This window comes from Leptinotarsa decemlineata, unplaced genomic scaffold, assembly GCF_025532065.1.
Source record: "Leptinotarsa decemlineata unplaced genomic scaffold, Ldec_3_MD MMD2_tig00000035_RagTag_RagTag, whole genome shotgun sequence".
Taxonomy (NCBI): Eukaryota; Metazoa; Arthropoda; class Insecta; order Coleoptera; family Chrysomelidae; genus Leptinotarsa; species Leptinotarsa decemlineata.
In genome coordinates, this window is record NW_027412540.1 from 1,223,497 (window position 1) to 1,245,377 (window position 21,881).

At 32.6% G+C, this 21,881-nt stretch overlaps 1 protein-coding gene across 1 annotated transcript in view; it reads left to right on the plus strand.

The window, feature by feature from the left end:
* ci (transcriptional activator cubitus interruptus) overlaps positions 1–3,745 on the plus strand; it is a 155,306-nt gene extending 151,561 nt beyond the window's left edge. Inside the window, 3 exon segments of the mRNA XM_074171694.1 lie at positions 28–330; positions 450–826; positions 1,714–3,745. Coding sequence (XP_074027795.1) covers positions 28–330; positions 450–826; positions 1,714–3,309 — 2,276 coding nt within the window. The 3' untranslated portion in view covers positions 3,310–3,745.
* The last annotated feature ends 18,136 nt before the right edge of the window (positions 3,746–21,881 follow it).

The window sequence follows — 21,881 nt, forward strand, 5'->3', positions numbered from 1 at the left end:
TGAATTTTGAATGAATATTTTTTCTAGGGCAAGGAGGATTCAACGATGATCTTTCCGGTGATCTGGGCAGCAATTTACAACCTGGGGATGATCCTTCGTGGGCCTACGATGCTGAAGACTTGGAAATCGATGAATTGCCAGTTGTCTTGAGAGCGATGGTTGGAATAGGAAGTGACAGAGGTGGGCTAGCAATATCAGAGAGAACGCCGAGAGTGCGCATGAAACATTTGGCCAAATACAAGCCCTCGAACATACCTACGGCAAACAACCAGAGAAAGAATATTGCCGATCTCAACAGGAGGATAACAGACTTGAAGATGGAGGGAAAAGGTATTAATCAATCATAGTTTCTGAAAAAGTAGAGTTCTCACCAATCTGGAAGTCAATCTGCATAACTTTGTAAAACTCCCAATCTAGTAAATTTCATATTTTGTTTTTGTTATAGGTAGTCTGACGGGCCCCTCAATTAAAGACCCAATTTACTGATATTCAACAACGCTTACAACCCGCAGTCAATACGCAAATTCAAATAAGAAGGGAAAGTAACTCCACAGTAAGCTCTTACTATGGAAGCATGCGCAGTGCAGATATGAGTCGTAAGAGTAGTCTAGCGTCACAAGCGTCAAGTATGAGACCCGGAATGGCACCTGGGTCTCTTTATGATCCCATTTCTGTTGGAAGTTCACGAAGGTCAAGTCAGTTATCCACTGCTACTACAGGTGGCACCTGTATACCCCCACCACCTCCTTCACATCTGCTTGCTGGCCAATTACAAAGGTTACAAAGTTCTTCAAACCCCACCAAAAGTAACAACCTAGTTTCGCAGGTAAGATTTCTGTTTTTCCACAAAATTATTCATTATATGAAAACATCTGAAGGATTGCAGTATTATTGCAGAAGTGTTTCTTTGTGATTTAGTTTTCTATAGTTCATGTATAATTTCAGTTTTGTAGATGGTATTCAATTTCAAAAGTCGTTTATATTAATAGTGTGGATATTTTGTGGTTATTTGAATAATCTCGATTCCGAATTGAAGGCGTTCTCTACGATCCCTCTTGATCACTTCATCGTGAACATGATTGCTGTGAATGAATAAAATGAATGAATAAGCATCCAGTAGCTCAAATAACGAAATTGATGTATTTTTTCTTCCATTTAGAGATTAGTGTCTATGGGAACTGTATCAAATAAAGTGTTAAAAGTGTTCACTTTTTAGTTTTGAGCATTGTTTTCTCATTTGTTCGTGTTATTGATTTAAAAAAATTCAGAAAATATATTTGAAACTCTACCTTTCAGTTTATTCACGATAATAATAACAACTTTGAATAGATGTTCTTATTAGTTTGTATTGTTTCAGGTAAAACGTACAACATTATCTAAAGAATATTTTTAAATTGATCTGGAAAGTTTTTTAGTTTCATTTTACATATCAGTAATATATTCATTATTCTTAATTTTCTTCTATGAGATGATTTTGCAAATATTCTGTAAAATATTTATATTTTTCATAGTGGTAATATTTAGAATAAGTTACCCACTGAAAAAAGACAACAATCACACCTACCATTGAAAATATTAGATTCAGAATTGAACTTCAAACCAATATATTCGATCAGAAGTTTTATCCACTTGGATTTGCTAAACTTTTGACCAGGATAATTATTTTATACTATTCTACCAATATCAGTTCTAAAATTGAAAGTTTTTTTTCAGACGCAAAATATATCCCTTCAACAAACAGCTATTCAACAGACCTGGCTGAGTTCTACAACAACAAGTACTGATGCTCGCAGAATGTCAGAGCCATGTCATATGACAGACAGAAAGAGTCCTCCACCTCGCCCGGCATCGGTCTCCCTCTCTCCACTCAAAGGAACTGCCAGCTCCACAGAACTCCACCCCAATCAAGCTGTAGTTCTTGACGAAGTAGGAGAGGGTGAAATGGTTGAGAACAAGCTCGTCATTCCTGACGAAATGGTACGATATCTCAATCAAGTAGCAGATAACCAAACAGCGATGAGTTGGTCCGACAATCAGAAACCCCTAGGAAGTCCTCAAATGATACCTTCTCCAGTCAGCTTTCCTACACTTCCTTCTCCACAGAATATGTCTCCATCTGGAATCAGTCAGATAATGCAATCGCCTAGTAGTTTGAATCAGATGATCCACTCTCCTTCAAGCAATCTAAATCAAATGCTATCGTCACCAGCACCTAATATAGTAAACATGGTACCGTCACCCTCAGCTAACTTGAACCAGGTGACACCTTCACCTTCTACAGCAAATCTGAATCAGATAATTCATTCCCCTGCTTCCAATATGAACCAAATGTTGCCTTCTCCTGCATCTAACATAAACCAAATAATGCCATCTCCAGCCTCGGTTACTCACATGATGCCATCTCCGGCCCCCAACCAGGTTATATCGTCTCCTTCCAACTACGCACCTTCCAATTATGGAGGAATGCAAAATTCTATGATGTCGCCTGGTATGACCCAAATGCCTGTGAGATGTAATTCTCAGACAATGCCGCCAGGAACCCCCAACACTCAAAACTGCAACATGATAAGCATGAACTGTTACAATAGGCCGGTTTCACATGTATCTTGTTATAATGTCCACTGGGATGGAAACGGATGTCAAAGTGTTAGTATGGTATCGCAACAGGATAATCATATGTGTAGGCAAATCAATATGAATCAAAATTATGGAGGAAATATGTCAAACCATTACTGTCAAAACCATAACTACAACCAGACCCATTACAACTGTAACAATTACCAGAATGGTTTCAATTGTGCACCAAATTTGTCAGAACCTCTCCCTTCTCCAGCAATGGCCACTCCTGCGCCTAACGAAGTGATGAATCACCCTCAACAAGCACAAATGAACAGGCCATGTTTGCATTATGTTCAAAATTGTTATCCCACACCACCTTACACCAATCAATGCATTCCACAACCACAGCAAACTTGTAATAACTGCCAAAACTGCAGAAAGGCTACTTACAACCAGTGCGGTAGTAATGAAATACAATGTAAAGACATCAGCCAATCTCAGATGTCACCAGGTATAGCGAACGGTAACAACACGAATGCAATGCATGGAATGAGACAGGACACTTATCAAAGGACTTTAGAGTACGTTCAGAATTGTCAGTCGTGGGTAAATAATTCTGAGGTTGTTAGTAGTAGTACTCATCCGTTGAAACCTGGTGATAAGGCCAGTTCAAACATGGTTGTTAATGACATGACATCCTCGCTGAGTTCTCTTTTGGAGGAAAACAGGTATTTGCAAATGATTCAGTAGTTTAAAATTACCTAAATTCTTTATAGCACTGAAGACTGTACAAATGTTCATTGTAATAAATGTATATTGTGATATGTATATTGTTCCAGCAATATTTCAATTCAAAAAGGGCTTTAACAATTTTTGTATATGAACAAATTTTATTCTACCAATTTTTTGACACATTTTATTTATATTTCTTGTAAAGGGGTCTGTTTGTGATCTCAATATATATATATATATATATATATATATATATATATATATATATATATATATATATATATATATATATATATGTGTGTGTGTGTGTGTGTGTAAGGCCGTATGCTGCCATATTTGTAAATCATACACGAAAATACTATTAGGGTTTTTTGTAAATAAATACTTTTATGTTATATTTTGTAATTGCAATGGAGATATATTATTTAATAAAGATTATGCTTAATAATTTCAATTCATTTCTTTCCAATTATTTCTCTCATCTAGGTGTAGTAAAAAAATCTGGAGTAGAGAAATACATAATTCAAGTGTGTGTACAATACAATAAATGAGGTTACCACAACTCATATTCCAGATAAAACCCGATTGATACATTCAAATATCAAACTCAAATTGAAACTTGGTTCAATGCAAGTCTGCCACACAACTAAAAAAACATTTGATCTTTTAAGTGGTTATATATAAAATTATACTGGGAAGCAATTTACTCAAAACAAAAACTGTACAAAAAGTTCAAGCTTAAGTCAAGACTTGTAACTTAAGCTTCATCAGAGAACTAAACAAGAAATTATTCTTGAGTTGCTTCAAATTAAGAATAGTATCAATTGTATTAGCAAGGTCATGTTGCTAAAAATGTTTATCACACCATAAATAATTGTCTGCTGAAATTTTATTTCTTGAAATTAGGTGTTCTTCAATAATTGTAATGAACTCTTAACCGTCCGGTAGTCGCGCCACTGTCTGTGAGACCGGGTCATCCCTTTTTATGACATAAACACTAAGTTACATATCAAATTTGGCTGAACGGCCTTGTACCTTCACCTTGTACCAGATGTCACATTAGTGACATCTGGTAAGGAGAGACATTGTCTATTAGACAATTCAATGGAAGTAAGTTAGTGCCAAAAATGAAAGAAAATATTCATTTTCAGTTCATCATAAATTCGATTGGGAGCGCGACCGTAGATACATAATGTATATTTTCATTTCACTTCACGCATTAAATTCACTCCAATTTGACCAAAAGTCGTGGCAACCCTGTAATACCCATTTAAACGGAACTCCCAGATCAGAATTTCCATATATTTGTATTGAAGTCTGAAAAGTTGAAGTTGATAAACTATAAAAAAATTATAACTAAATCATAAGCAGTAACGATAACATTATAAATTTGAACATTACCGATTAAAGTTCCAGGGTTTCTCAATTCTGCTCGAATTAAAATTCTTAATGAAGTACCTAATATTCCTGATCATACTGCAAAAATAAAATATAAAGTTCCAATATCTTTATAAGTCGAGAATAACCATTTGTTCGGTGGAATGGCTGAGAATAAGCAATAAATTGTAAATTTATTTACGAAATAAAAATTTCTGCCAGTCTTATAGTCAAAAATTATTTTAAATTGCAAATTCAAAGGTAAAATTATTTTTAAGGCTTAGATAAAAATATTTGTCAACTTTGAAGGTTGAAAGTTTGTACCTTAAGTAATCCAGTTGAAGTAAATCTATTCAATAAAATAATTCAAAAATTAAATTTTGAGGGGATAATCAAAATTGATTCATTCCTGAAAAAAGTTAACATTGAGGAAGTTATTCGAATATAAAAGGACAAAAGAAGTAATGTAAAAGAAATCAGAATAAAAGTTACTAAAAAAAATGTATTTTCAATTAAACTGTGAGTTATCAGTCATTTAGGTCAAAATCCTAGAAAAAGGGATAAACATCCCAAATTAAAAAAAAAAGAATAAAAAATAATTTCCTTAATTTATACTGATTTATTGAATAAGATAATAATAATAATAATAGGTCTTTATTCCCATAATGATACATTAAATAAACGGGAAAGGCTGAAGATCAGTTGGTTGCACCAAAAGATGCAACCTCTGTTTTTCATCTTAGGCCAAAAAAAAAGAACTATATATACATGTATACACAATACATATACACATATATGTACCCATATACACACATACACATATGTAATGCAAAAAAAACGAAAAAAAAAATCGGCAGAAAAAATAACAGAGAAAAATATTCAAAACTATTTACAAATTGTTGAGTGAAAGTACTAAATATATAATTGACATAATAGTATATTAGACATAATTAAAAACGGTTAGAAAAAAGAAGGTAGTAATGTTACGAACCACCATTCTTATTGACAATGGGTGTACATTAGATTTCGTTCAAATATTTCCGTTTCAATGCTCTTTTGAATTTTTTCAAAGACATCAGTTTAAATTCATCAGAGATTGAGTTGTACACTCGTGCGATCTGGTATGAAAAAGATTTTTTGAATAATTCTGTAATTCTGGGGGGTGTTAGTCTTTCCCTGTAACGAATGTTGATATTGTGGACATCTGAACGGTATGACAATTTCTTGTATAAATATTTGGGAGCTTTTTCAGTGATAATTTTATGATATAGACAAGCAGCATGTAATGATTGCCTTTTGCCATATTGAGCCAGTTGGTATCTTTGAGTTTATGAGATATATGTTGGCCACGTTTGATGCCGTGTATTAGACGTAGACAATTGTTTTGAACAACCTGAATTCTACGTTTATCTTCATAATCAATGCATGCCCATAGACTGTGCTTCCAAAATTAAATCTGGATAATACAAGAGATTCACAGAGTATGGTTTTTACTTTTTTGTTGAGACATTGTCTGTTGGTATAAATTTGTTTGATGTTCATATAGGCAATACTGATGCATTTATTGATGTGATGTTTGAATTTCAAGTTTGAATCAAGGATGATACCTAAATTTTTTGCATGTTTAGTCGGTGCAACCACATCCTTGTCTACAGTTAATTGAAAGCCATTCAGTTCTCTCTTAGCCCCAAAGACCAAAACTGAACTTTTACTAGCATTGATTTGAAGACAATGCTGCGCAGAGGTAGAAATCAATGAGGCTATGTCTTCATTTACCATCTGCATTGCAGTAATCATGTCCGAAGGGTGGAATGAAAGATGTAATTGTGTATCATCAGCGTATTGTGTATTGATTACGTTCACAAAGTTTGAGGTATATAATGTAAATAGAAGAGGACCTAAAATCGAGCCTTGTGGAACACCGCGATTTATCTTCAATGGACGGGATACTATATTATCTAGTTTAATTCTTTGCACTCGTTCGCTCAAATAGTTTTCAAAAAGTTGAACCGCGATATTTGACAAACCAATGGATTCGAGGATAGTGAGGAGAATAACGTGATTTATCGTATCGAAAGCTTTCGAAAAATCAAGCATTACAAGTGCTGTAGCTTTTTTATGGTCAAGTGCGCGGAAAACATCATCTGTAATGTTCAAAATTGTCGTTTCACAGCTATGAGATGGGCGGAAGCCCGATTGTGTTTCTGGTAGAAGGTTTTTAGTTGAAACAAATTCAGAAAGTTGGTTGTGAATCACTCTTTCAAATAACTTAGAAACAGCTGGCAGAATGCTAATTGGACGCAAATCTTTTGAAGCTTTCTGGATTACTTTTTTGGAAGAGGTATTACCAGGGCTTCCTTCCAACAATTTGGATAATCACCTGTTTGAATGCAGAAATTTATTATGTGTGTTATGTAAGGTACTATGAAAGGACAACACATAATCAATAATCTGATATTTATACCATCGGAGCCTTGAGCATTACTTTTTATAGTGTTATAATTATATATATATATATATATATATATATATATATATATATATATATATATATTATATATATATAATATATATATATATATATATATATATATATATATATATATATATATATATATAATATTTTGTATATCAATTTCGCTTATTTGTTGGAAGGAAAACACAAGACTCTTCTGCCTATTATCATTTTTGTAAAATTCCAGAATTTAAGGATGCATTACCAAGTTGGGATTTGAATTCACAAAAGAGTTATTAAGTCCATCAGGCTTCTTAAGTTCTTCTGGAATATCAGTAGATTTTTTTTATTTATATTAAGTAAACCTAGTTCTTTCCAGACTTTGTTCACACCATTTGTTCGCATCGTATGTTGAAAGTAAGCTCTTTTTTCATTTTTACATGCTAGAGTGGTAGATTTATAATACTCATAATGACCTACATTTTTCGATCGTTTCCACCTAGCGCGAGCCTTATCTCTTAGTTTCATTAATAGTCATATATTATCAGTAATCCAAGGAGAATAAGGTTTTGTTATTCTGATAGTTCTCAGTGGGGCATGATGGTTGAAGACCGAAAGAATGGAGTCGTTTAGAAGTTGCAGTTTCTCGTTCATACCATTCAAATCGTAAATCGAAGGGAACGGAGCATGCCGGATATCTGAATAGAAATCGTCTATAGAAAAATTACGAAAGTCTCTGATAACTTTAAATGTTTCCAGTTTTTTGGGTGCCGAAGTAAGTAACTCAGCTTATATGAGTTCATGATCCGACATATCATCTGCTGGTACAACAGCAGCGCATTTCACGAAGTTTTCAACGTTGCTTGTGATAATTAAATCGATAAGAGTCGAAGTGGAGATGTAGTACGGGTAGGTGACTCAATAATTTGTGAAAGTCCGTAGGCTTCAAGCATACAATTGAGTTTTTTGGAAGATGGATTGTTGGTTGATAGCATATCAATATTAAAATCACCTAAACAGATAAGTTCATCATATTTTGAGATGAATGAGGAAAAATTATGTTCTAGGTCAGTGATGAACTCATTGGTAGGAGTATTTGGTGGTCTATACACGAACCCAATCACAAACACTTGAGTATTTATGTGCAGTTCCATCCACAATTGCTCGGTTACTGAATGTGGTGTGATGATTATGCGATATTTGAGGGATTTACTAATATAGAAACACACACCACCCCCTCTTCCCGAGTGTCTATCTTTTCTAACAAGAGTGTGCCCTTCAATCTCTAATGACTCATCATTCACTGCTGAAGTCAACCAGGTTTCTGATAGTCCTATTACAGAATAATTATGTGATGATACATGAGCCTCAAATTCATCAAATTTTGGGATTAGGGATCTTATATTCAAATGAGCAATTTTAAATGATTTAGACATTATAAAAATATATTATATGAAAATTTGATAATGAACAGCATGTAACTAACGATCAAATAAGAATTTTTTAGACCTTTGCTGATATCTTGTTGACATCTCACTTTTATCACTGGACACTGAGTTGAATACGGAACACTTCACATGTTCTTTATTTTGGGATGTTTTTTTGGTATCGACCATATCTTTTTCTTCAAAGGGTTTCAGTTTGGTAAGCGCTATTTCAGAGAAATTATCCAATGCTCTGGCCTCATCCAGCAGATGAGGGAATGTGGGTGTAACAGGAGCACTATTTGATATACTTTTTGGCTCTGACGTATCTTCATCTATTAGTTTCAGTTGGTTAACGTGTACGTTTCTCCATTTACTTGCAGAGTGTTACCTCTTATTTTGGCATTGAACTGATGCGCTCTTGCCTTGTTCCGATGTTTCAACAATATTTTTTGGACTTGCCTGTCTTCTTTGGATAGATCTTGTGCTATATGGATTTGTTTTCCTTTGAGCTTGTTGGAATTTTGAAGAACTAGATCTTTTGTTGAAAGTCTGGTGAATTCAATTTTAATTGGAGAAGATTGTGACTCACTTTTTAATTGATAAATATTACTGATATCGGACTCTAATATGTGAATACCCAGTAACTCATTCAATTTCTCAAGTGTTTGCGTAAGCAACAAGTTTGATTGATCAATTTCAAGGCCAAATACCAAAATATTCTTTTTTCTGATTAATTTTTCCAAGTGAATATTTTTGTTTTCTAAAACCTCAATCCTTTTTTCCAAATTAGCTATTTTAGTTGATTGTTGTTCTAATTTCGCAATCAATTTTTTATTTTCAGATCTGATTTCCTGTTTTATCTCTTCTTTGTTCTTATTACCCTCTTCTTCTATTTTTCTCAATATAGTTTCAAGTAATTCAGAGGTCATAATTCATAGATATCAGATATGTGATTTGCAGTAACAATCACCTGTTTCAATTTCTTATAAGAGAAATGGGACTTACTGTTTTTTCTTCAGGCAAGAACGATTGGTTCGTTTTGAATGAGAATAAAATAAATTTATATTATAACGGTGAACTGATGGTTTGGTCAATTTTAACTCGTAACACATCTATTTTATGAAATTATGTTTATGGTAATAAGGTGTCAATACGACTCACCTTAAGTAGATCGAATTTCGTCTTATAATTGTCACTAGATCTATACGTTTTACTGGTAAAAACCGGGAGCAGAATCTACACATATCCACACGCTTTGACTTTCACTATTGACTTTTAACTTTTTTTTATAAAAAATTTGCAAAATTTCAAACATAAAAATAATGTCTATTAAAATTAGGAAGTAAATACAAAAATACCAAAATCAAATTATTTTCTTTAATAAAATTCTTGCTACTATTCGAGCTATATGATTAATAGAGGAATCAGCTAAAAAAATTTTTTAATCTAATTTGATTTAATCCCAAAATTCCTCTTACTGTAGCAGAAATAATGATAATAAAAACAAAAAATAAATTGTATCAAGATTATACATTGAAATAACTACAGGACTCAATTCTTGCCAAGTAAATGCTATTCCAATTTTCAATAGAAAGGCTGAATTCAATATTAAATTTGTGAAAAAATTGAAATTTCTGAAAATAAATTCATTTAAATTATTTAATGTCAAAATTGAAAACAAAACAACTACAGATGCCAATCTTTGTGTGATAAAATATTTCATTGCTAATTCAGAGGGGTATAATCTTTGCGGGGATTTCAATAAGGAAAAAATTGAAAGAAGATTAATTTCCAAACCAATCCATATTCCAAATCAAGAATATGAAGAAATAGCAATCAGAGAACCAAAAATAAAAAAATAATAATTTAAATATATTTATAATTATTATAAAGAAAAAGGGTAAAACCTTTATAAATGGGGTATGATTCCAGAAGCTTAATTAGCTTATCTTTATACATTATAGAATTCAATGTACACAAATGTTTGTTATTTGCAGAAATGGGTAATGTCATCAAATGTAATTTGCCAGAATGTGGTGGTGGAAAATTTCACACATGATTGATTATATAAAAATTATCCTTTTGTTAGGTATCGCGCATTTTTGCCTAATTTAATATATTAGAGAAACTCTATGAGGGGGTGTTTTCCTTATTTTTTCTTATACTTTTTTTATAACTCATATCAAGGCCTTTATTAGAAAAAGCTTATGTAATTTTTTTTTTACAAACTTTTGGTGCATAGTTTTTTCTGGTAGTTTTTGTTAATTTTCATTGGAATTTTGTAGTTAAAATTTTTTATCAGAAAAAAAAAAACAAAAAATGCAAAAAATTACATGATATAAAATTATCGGAATCATATTCTGTATTAAAATAGGTACTAAAAATTATAAATAATATATTTATCAGTATATAAATATAATTATGTATGATTAACAAATTATAATAAATTATCAATACATATAATTTTTATATAATATAACATTTTTTTTTAAAAAGTTTCCTTTATCCTCAATATAAGTACTAGAAAATCTTTATATAATTGAAGAATAAAAATCATATGAATTGAATTATTGCAAATGACAATTTATTGGTAAAATTATTAAAAATTAAATTTTAAGAGTTTTAGGTGCTGAATTTGTTGAAATAAGAAATGAGTGATGAGGAAAATTTGTTGAAAAATATTTTTTGAAAACAAGAATTTAGGGAAAAAGTATCAAAAAAAATTATATACGTTATAAAAATATAAAATTAAAAGCAAAAAGTACGTAAAAAAATACGCAATTTTGATCGATTTTGAGGAGGGTGCCTTTAAAAAATTACAAAAATTTTACTTGGTTTCATAGAATATTTGTAATTGGCTGAAATTTTCTCAAAATTTGTGCAAAAAATGTTAAATTTAATGAGAAATTATCAGACATTTTTAGTCTATTAACATTTTTTGAGTTAAAATAGTTTCGAGGTGAAAATATGGTTGTAAAATAGGATTTTGGGGGAAATTTTCATTTAAACAAATAGATGAAAGTTTTTAATATAACTCAACCATGCCACACAGCCTCCTACGGCTCTGAGGAATGATTTTCTACAGCCCCCTACGACTCTAAATAAGCATCGGAAAGGATACACCGAAATATGTCCTTGGGGTCCAGTAAAATTATTGGATTATGAGATTGTTGAATACATAAAATTTTGAGGAAATTTCTATTTAAAATAGGGATAATCGAAAATGTTAGCGGAGCTATTTGAGACTGTTGAAAAGATATAATTTTGGAGAAATTTCTATTTAAAATAAGGATAATTGAAAGTGTAAGCGGAGCTACTTGAGACTGTTGAATAGATAGAATTTTGGGGAAATTTCTATTAAAAATAGGGATAATTGGAAGTGTTATCGGAGCTACTTGAGACTGTTGAATAGATGGAATTTTGGGAAAATTTATATTTAGAATAAGGATAACTGAAATAATGTTAGCGGAGCTACTTGACTGTTGAATAGATAGAATTTTAGGAAAATTTGTTTTTGAAATAGGGATAATTGAAGGTGATAGCGGAGCTAGTAGGATTGTTGAATAAATAGAATTTTGGGAAAAGTTCTATTTAAAATAAGGATAATTAAAAATGTGAGCGGAGCTACTTGAGGCTGTTGAGTAGATAGAATTTTTGGAAAATTTCTATTTAACATAAGGATAATTGAAAATGTTAGTGGAGCTACTTGAGACTGTCAAATAGATAGAATTTTGGGAAAATGTCTATTTGAAATAGGGATAATTGAAAGTGTTACTACTTGAGACTATTGAATAGATAGAAATTTGGGGAAATTTTTATTCAAAATAAGGATAATTGAAAATGTTAGCGGAGCTACTTGACTGTTGAATAAATAGAATTTTGAGGAAATTTCTATTTGAAATAGGGATAATTGAAAGTGTTAGCGGAGATACTTGAGACTGTTGAATAGAAAAGATATTTGGGGAAATTTCTATTTGAAATAGGGATAATTGAAAATGTTAGCAGAGCTACTTGAGAGTGTTGAATTGATAAAATTTTGGGAAATTTCTATTTGAAATATGGGTAATTGAAAGTGTTAGCGGAGCTAACTGGATTGTTGAATAAATAGAATTTCGGGGAAATTTCTATTTAAAAAGGGAATGTGTTAGCGGAGCTAATGGGATTGTTGAATAGATAGAATTTTAGGAAAATTTCTGTTTAAAAAGGGTAATTGAAAGCTTTAGCGGAGCTAGCAGGATTGTTGAATGGATAGAGTTTTGGGGAAATTTCTATTTAAAAAAGGGTAATTTTAAGCGTTAGCGAAACTACTTGATAAACTATTATATAAATAAGAATTTAATAATAGATAATTAAATAGATAATCTGAATTTTACTTTGAAAAGGAATTTAAGGAATAGAGAAATGAATTAGATAATTAAATAATTCAATTTTGATTGATTTTTTTCAATATGAGATATAAAAATTTAGAATAAGAAATTCCAATAGGGTTTATTTTAAGTTTAAATTGTTAATTTAAAAAAAATAAAAAAACTTTTCAGTGAAGAAAAAATAATTTTCTTCAATAAAAAATTTTTAGATTAAAAATAAGTTTGAAATTTGAATTTTGAAACAAAAAAATGAATACAGAAAAATTGAATTTTTGGTTTCTATTAAAATTTTAATAGATTCGATTCAAGTCTGAAAATTAAGTTTTTTTTATTTGAATATAAATTTGACTGGATAAATTTTTTAAATGAAAATAACTTGCAATAAATAATATTAAATATTGAAGAAATTTTGATCCAAAAATAAAATATTATTACCAAAATTTGTGCCAGCAGTTGCGGTTATACAAATAATATGATTTAATTAGTAATAATTAATTGATATAAAAATTTTTTTGAAAATAAATTCATAAAGATTCTACGATTGCGAGAAATATATATGATAGACTAGAGCGTCCGAAAGCTTACACCGAAATATATCCTGTGGGGTCCAGTAAAATTATTGGATCATGAGATTGTTAAATAGATAAAATTTTGAGGAAATTTCTATTCAAAATAGGGGTAATTGAAAATATTAGCGGAGCTACATGAGACTGTTGAATATATAGAATTTTGGGGAAATTTCTATTTAAAATAGGGATGATTGAAAGTGATAGCGGAGCTATTTAAGACTGTGGAATAGATAGAATTTTGGGGAAATTTATATTTAAAATAAGGATAATTGAAAATGTTAGCAAAGCTACTTGAACTGTTGAATAGATAGAAGTTTGGAGAAATTTCTATTTAAAATAGGGATAATTGAAAGTGATAACGGAGCTACTTGAGACTGTTGAATAGATATAATTTTGGTGAAATTTCTATTCAAAAATGTATAATTGAAAGTGTTAGCGGAGCTAGTAGGATTGTTGAATAGATAGAATTTTGGGGAAAGTTTCATTTAAAATAAGGATAATTGATAATGTTAGCGGAGCTACTTAAGACTGTTGAATAGATAGAAATAATATGATTTAATTAATAATGATTAATTGGTATCAAACATTTTTTTTAATAAAGTTATAAGGTGAAATTCTAAATTTTAATAAAATTTATTCGTCATAACGAAGTTAGAAAATTCAATAAGGATAAGATATTCTATTATTTTGAATGTAGAAAATAAATATTAAATTAGTAATAGTTAAGTTCTTGAAAATTAAAGATTTTGACGGTATTCTAGTCTATTCAGAGGAACCTGTTCTGTAATTGATAATCCACGATTCAAATTACTTTTTTCTATAGTTTGTACATCGTCGTTGTTTGAATATTTTAAATGAGAAATAATATTCAAAATCTTCAATTAGAGAGGAAATCAGATCGAGGTGCAGAAGTTTATTAGAATCATTTACCCTTCAACGAAAAAATTTGGGGGCTTATAATTCAAGATCATCGATAGAATGCCGAACATGATTACTCAGAACTACCTCATCTAAATTCTAATATGGCAGATTAGTGCACTGGATTCAAACCACACTTATAAAGTTCAAACTTTAGAAATGATGACTTGAAAAACTATATTACTACAAGTTAGAGCTTCCCCCTTGATATAACAATTAACTTATTTTCATGATCATAATGATCATACATAAATAATTTCAATTATTATTACTGCATTAGTAGGCCAAATAATTATAAGATTATTTTTAAATAAATTTTCACATCGATACTTATTAGAAGGGCAAATATTGAAATAATTTGAACCGTCTTACCTATAATTACTTTAATTTTCATTGATATTCCTTCCTTATGTTTAATTTACATTTCAGATGAAAAAATAAAAATAAGAAAAATTGAAAGCAGAGATTCGAAACCAAGCTACTTCACGACACGTTTCGATTATTAGTATCTACAATCGTCGTCAAATGAAAAATTTTTTATATTACTTTTTGACTAATTGTTTGAACCATTTATTTTCATTTCAGACCACAATAATTTGTTTTCTTTAGAAATAAGTTCGGTAGCCGGGCGGTTCAACGTGGGTGCTTTGTTCACTCTCTCAATCGACTGATGGTTCAAGCCGCAGCGCAGGCTGAACGATCGATTTCCATTTGCTATCGTCCACCCCGTGTTAGGAATCATACGTTAAAAGGTAAGACCTTGTCAGTCCTTAGCTCGCACATGTTTTGACTTTTTGACAAATATTTCTCTGTAACTAACTCAACTGAATATTTTGGACCACTTCTTTTATTGATCCAAATAACTTAACTATTGACATTTTTGACATTTTGTACCGAATTTGGAAGTTGGATTGCTTTTTAAAAATTATTCTTCATCTCTGCTCATAACTTTTTCTCAAAATTTTCATAAAACTTGCTCATTTTCGTCCTAACATATGTCGGGAAAGACATAACATGAATGAAAGTGGTGAAATCTAAATTTAAATTGGTATCTTACGATTTGATTCTTTGGCAACATCGCGGATGCAAAATAGTTGCTATGTACGAATAATATAATAATAAAACTGCTAGACATGTGAACAAAATATACAGGAAGGAATCAATATAGATAGTGAAGCGAAAGGAAGAAAAATCCATTGAGAGTGAAAAAATCTTATATTTTTTTTTGAAAATAGAGACATATGAAATAGTGTCTCGTTTCTGAAATAACATAAATATTCAATATACGCAATTATGTTCATCCTAAAGACATTATTTCTGGTGCCCCCCTTTTTGGAGTGTTATGTCCACTAATTGTTTCATTTTTGATTTGTATATCATACACACTCGATAAAATCTTTCTCTGTATTTATATCCTGGACCCGGATGTCACGCAGGTAGCTATAGCTGCCTACGTGGTCATGTTAGATGTAGCCTTGGAATTCTAGGTCTTCTAACTGGAACCACAAATGTGCAGTTGGCTTCTGTTGTTGACTCCGTGCATATGTGTTGTTTCCTGCTCTCGGCAAACAAGTGTTGCCCATCTTTACACTTGGCTGCATCGCGCTGATGAGGCCAATAGTCCGAAACACGTGTCCGCGGTTTGCTCCCCTTTTTGGAGTGGTATGTCCACTAATTATCTCATTTTTGATTTGTATATCATACACACTCGATAAAATCTTTCTCTATATTTATATCCTGGACCCTGATGTCACGCAGGTAGCTATAGCTGCCGACGTGGTCATGTTAGATGTAGCCTTGGAATTCTAGGTCTTCTAACTGGAACCACAAATGTGCGGTTGGCTGCTGTTGTTGACTACGTTCATATGTGTTGTTTCCTGCTTTCGGCAAACAAGTGTTGCCCATCTTTACACTTGGCTTGACCGCGCTGATGAGGCCAATAGCCAGAAATACGTGTCCGCGGTTTGCCCCCCTTTTTGGAGTGTTGTGTCGACGAATTGTTTCATTTTCGATTTGTATCATACACAATCGATAAAATATCTATCTGTATTTATATCTTGGACCCGAATGTTACGTAGTTAGCTATAGTTGACTACGTAGTCATGTTAGATGTAGCCTGGGAATTCTAGGTCTTCTAATTGGAACCACAAATGTGCGGTTGGCTCCTGTTGTTGACTCCGTGCGTATGTGTTGTTTCGTGCTTTTGGCAAATAAGTGTTGCCCATCTTTACACTTGGCTGTGCTGATGAGGCCAATAGCCGGAAACACGTGTCCGTGGTTTGTCCTCCTTTTTGAAGTGTTGTGTCCACGAATTGTTTCATTTTCGATTAATGTCATACACACTCGATAAACTCTCTATCTGTATTTATATCCTGGACCCGGATGTCACGCAGGTAGCTATAGCTGCTTACGTGGTCATGTTAGATGTAGGCTGGGAATTCTAGGTCATCTAACTTGAACCACTAATGTGCCGTTGGTTCCTGTTGTTGACTCCGTGCGTATGTGTTATTTCCTGCTTTCGGCAAATGAGTGTTGCCCATCTTTACACTTGGCTGCACCGCGCTGATGGGGCCAATAGCCAGAAACACGTGTCCGCGGTTTGCCCCCCTTTTTGGGGGGCAAATACTGATAGGTTTCAGAACACGGTTTAAAATTGTGGAGATCTCTGGACGTTTTGACAGATATATGTAAACAGTTTCTTGCAGAACTGAGATTAATATGATACATCAGCAATTAATTCATCTCTATTAGTTTGATGACGTTCGAGAGTACGTAGACCTATTTAATGTGTTTCTAAGAAGTGATTGATTTAACTAGCGTACGAGTACGGTTGAACTTGTTACCCTCACTGTCAGAACCTTCAAAAATTAATTGCGACACTTAGGCCTCATTAGGCCCATTGTGCCTCAACAATGAGCTATGTTCTCCATACTAGCTATGGTTATCTCACAAAGCGTGCCACCAATCCTTCCGTTGGAAGCTACTCTATAGCTTCTCTAAAAGGCATCCCTCTCACCTTGATCAGGTAGAGTAGAACATAGATATTTATAATGAAAATTACACATGACGTAGTATTACTATCGTCGGTCGAGTTTGAAGGCTGTCGTAGTTTGAAACTGCATCCTAACTTTTTGCCAGGCTGGATTCTTTGGAGGTTTATTCATCTTGACGATTCACCGATGAATCCAATGAGTAAAAGTTCAGCCCCAGGCTGAACGATCGATTTTCACTTGCTTTCGTCCAACCCGTGTTAGAAATTACACGTTAAACAGTAAGACCTTGTTAATCCTTAGCTCGCACAAGTTTCGACTTTAGAGAGTTGTCGTTCGTAGGGGTGCGACAACTGTTTAACGGAAAAACAGATTTTAAAACAAGACAGAGATGGTGGTTAAACTCCACACTCCGAGCCTCCTTCATTAATTTTTGATCTATGGGTGTAGATATCGCCAACACCATGTTTGGATCTGCCCCACCTCTGTGAATGATTATTTGGGGTTCGTTGAAAACGAAAAAAAAACGATAATGATAATGAAAACAACTGCTTGATTATTTCAAAAATCTATAAATACTTCCGTTTCCAATACCATGGCAGGTTATTTTTCTGTCAGAAAATTCCATTAGCAAATCATTAAAACTACTTTATTTTCAATGACGTTATTTCAATACGAATAATACAAAGTAAAGTAAATAATGAGATCATTCATGGAATATAAACTCAAAAGAATATACCTCAAGAAAACAAACTTCAATTACAAATTCCATAGGAAATATTCTCACTGTTCATTGTTTTTTACTATAAATATTTTGTATAAATACTTTGAGGTTTAAACCAGTCTTCAAAAACCAGATTTCAAAAATGAAGAAATATTCAAATTCTAATAGAAGACTGCGGAAGTAAACGGAGAAGAATTAGAAAATGGATTTGCAGGAGCGGACCGGAAAGTTTGGCTCTACATCTACATAGTGTTCAAAGATACTTTTGAAAATGAAAGAATAGGAATCCAAAAACTGCCCTCAGAACCAGGAAGACTGAAGAGATTTGTCGTAACAGCACCCCTAAATCTTAAAGATGAGATGTATAACTCCAGTTTTTGGCCTAGCAAGGTAGGAATCAAAAGATTTGATTTCAGAGTTCACAGAGAATTCCTAAAATCCTCATTTTTACTAGCTCAACAAAGAGTGAACACAACCGAAAGACAATTACGCACTGTCAAATTAATCCATCTTAACATACAAAGTCTAAAAAATAAAGTCTTATCGATACAAGTCCTTTTGGATGAGGTATCACCGAAAGTTTTCTGTGTCCCAGAGCATTGGTGTCAAAGAGATAAATTAGAAAAGATCAGCCTAGGTTCCCTAAAATTAGTGGCCAATTCCTCCCGAAGTACATCTCCCGGAGGAGGCACAGCTATATATGCATCTTCTGAAATAAAAATTGGCTTGGTAGAAAAACCAGTTACCCAATATGAAAAACACTTTGAGTTCTCATGCTGTAAAACTACTCTGAACGAAAAACCTTGCTTTATAGTATGCACATACAGATCTTCATCTGGCGATCTTGACTACTACATAAACAGTATGGGTCAAATTTTAGAATTTATTGCAAATCGCTCTAGTTATATCATAGTGTGTGGTGTGTGGTGTGGTGTGGTGATGTAGATTTCACCAAAAATCATAATGACTCATTGGTTGTGTTGCAATTGTTTCTGCAATATGGTATAACCTCAAGAGTAAACTCTCCTACTAGAATAAGTAAGATTTAATCAACTATGATAGATAACATTTTCACAAATATATAGTGCATAGTTTATAAAAGTACATTATCTGATCATTTTAGTCAAATATTGAATATAATGCACGATATTGAATCGAAAAATCAAACTCATTGTAAGAAACGAATATACTCTGATGCAAACATACCAAGATTTATTACAGCGCTATCTACTGAAACTTGGGAGAAGGTCTATGAGACAAGCAGTTCAAATAGTAAAAACAATAACTTTCAAAACAGTTTTTATCACCACTTTGATCTAGCTTTCTCTCTGTCCATTTGCAAACGAAATTTAACCACTGATAATTGGATAAACTCCGAGATAAAACAATATTCAACCTATGTTCGCGATCTCTAACATCTTTTTATTGAAACAAAGAGCGAAATAATATACATTAAATATAAACAAAAAAAGGGTGCATATAGAAAATTTATTTCAGATTACAAAACATCAATAAATGATAATCGTATAACAAATTCCAAGAATGAATCGATAACAATGTGGAACATTCTGAAAAATACAAATGATGCTAAAGTAACAAATAATAGCTGCATCACAATCAAAACAGAAAACAACACGATGATATCAAACCCAAAGGAAATTGCTACCAACCACTTTACAATCCAAACATGCAGTAAAATCTCAGGTAGTACAGGGTTAGCGAAGAACAAAGCCACAATATTTTTAGAACCGACTAATCATACAGAAATATACAATATTTTGAATGACCTACAACCGAAATTTGCTAGTGGACTTGACTCCATTCCCCCTTTAATTCTAAAAAAGCTGGGAGATACATTTGTGATCCTCTGGTAGATGCAATAAATGAAAGTCTGGTATCTGGTATCTTCCCAGATAAGTCGAAAATAGCAAGACTAATACCGATCCACAAAAAGGATCGAAAGCGGATTTAGGTAAATACAGACCGATATCCATTTTACCTTCGCCTAAAACGGTCTTTGAGAGAGTAATCCACAAGCGATTGCCAACATTCTTAAATCTAAGATACAATACTAAGATACAATACGGATTTAGACAAGGGATGTCAACTGAACTTGCAAATCATAATACGATAACAGAAATTATGAATAATATTGAAGAAAATAATAGGGTAAGAAGCTTGTAGAATTTCACTAGTTCGGACTTCCATTGTCTACTATATAAAATGATTTGAAATCCCTGAAACAACTAAAAAAGAAGAATTGAAATTGAATAGCTGAAAATAACAATTATATTAACCAAAATAAACCTGAAATGAAACAATAGTGAAATAAAATACAAGTAAAAATAGAACAATTGAATAAATAAAAATAAAGAAATGAAAAAAGAAAATAAAAATAAAAAGTGAAGAGATTCCAAGTCACGTTAATTCACGACGTTTCGATTGTTAGTATCTACAATCGTCTTCGGGTGATGACTGGACTGATTCCTCCGAGAGATGACTATTTATAGGTCGTTCGAGTACTTTCACTTATCCCCGCTTTCCATTTTCTGCTTCACTGGTTCCGTGGGAGATGACCGTTTTGGCGGGAGTTGGCCATTTTTCGCTTGATGATGGGTTTCCAAATGTTGCGTATTTTTACGCTGGCTTGGCTGAATACGTTGTTGGACAACATGTACGTGGCTTCCTTGAATTTTCTCCTACCTGCTACGGATAGTTTTACCGGCCGTAGCAGCCTCACGAAAACCAGGCCACCAAACGCGGACTGCGATTCCAAGAATTGCATTTACCGGATACCCTGTGAGTGCGGAAAATCCTATATTGGTGAAACTAAGAGGCCATTAAATGTTCGCATTGCCGAGCACAAGAAATACACACAGCGAGGGGAAACCAGCAAATCAGGAATAGCAGACCAATTTTTTTACATATGACAAGTGATACCTAAAAATCTGTCTGATCCTTAGTTGATCTCGGGGGGAACCAATTATGTTTTTTCCTTGCTCTCGTAAATACCGAACACATGGCAGCTATAACTGAGACCACACATCTGCGTTATCAAATGCTTGCCAGGCGAAGAGAGCTAATAAAGCGCTCTTATATGAATTAAACTAACACACCTATGGTTGGCAACATTGTTAAGAAATTGTTAATAGGTACTTCCGTTTTTATTTATTACTTGTCACTTGTCGATCTTGACCATCGACTTTTAGAAAGGTTAAATTGTTTCAAAGAAATAATAGAAGTTTGTTGGAACTACTTATATACGATGGCTAAGAGCATAAGAAGCAAATGGAGAAGAAAAATGCGAGCAGTAAAACGTGAGAGATATGGCAAAAAGGAACTGGACAGATTAAAGAAAACTCTAGGAATTGACAACATTCAGGCATCTAATAGTGATGAAACAATGAGAGATATTTCCCAGGTGGTGTCGTTCAATACTGTTGAAGAAATTAACGAGAAAAATCAATTGGAAAAAAACATTATAGATCATAGGGAAGTGTCAGAAATACAGAAGTTCAACCCTAAAACTTTGAGAAATGAAAATGGAGCTTATCCACTATGGTTACACCCACGGAAAATTAAAAAGTGTAAGAAAGGGAAAAATAAGAAAAGAAAACTTAAGTCAAAAGGCAAAATCACTAAGAAGGCCTAAGAAGATGAACTTCAAAATATAAATATGTTTCTAGTAAGTTAAATATATTTTCAAACGGTCAAGTTTCACTGATGTTATATTTAATTTCATGTTAATAAAACAATTTAGTAG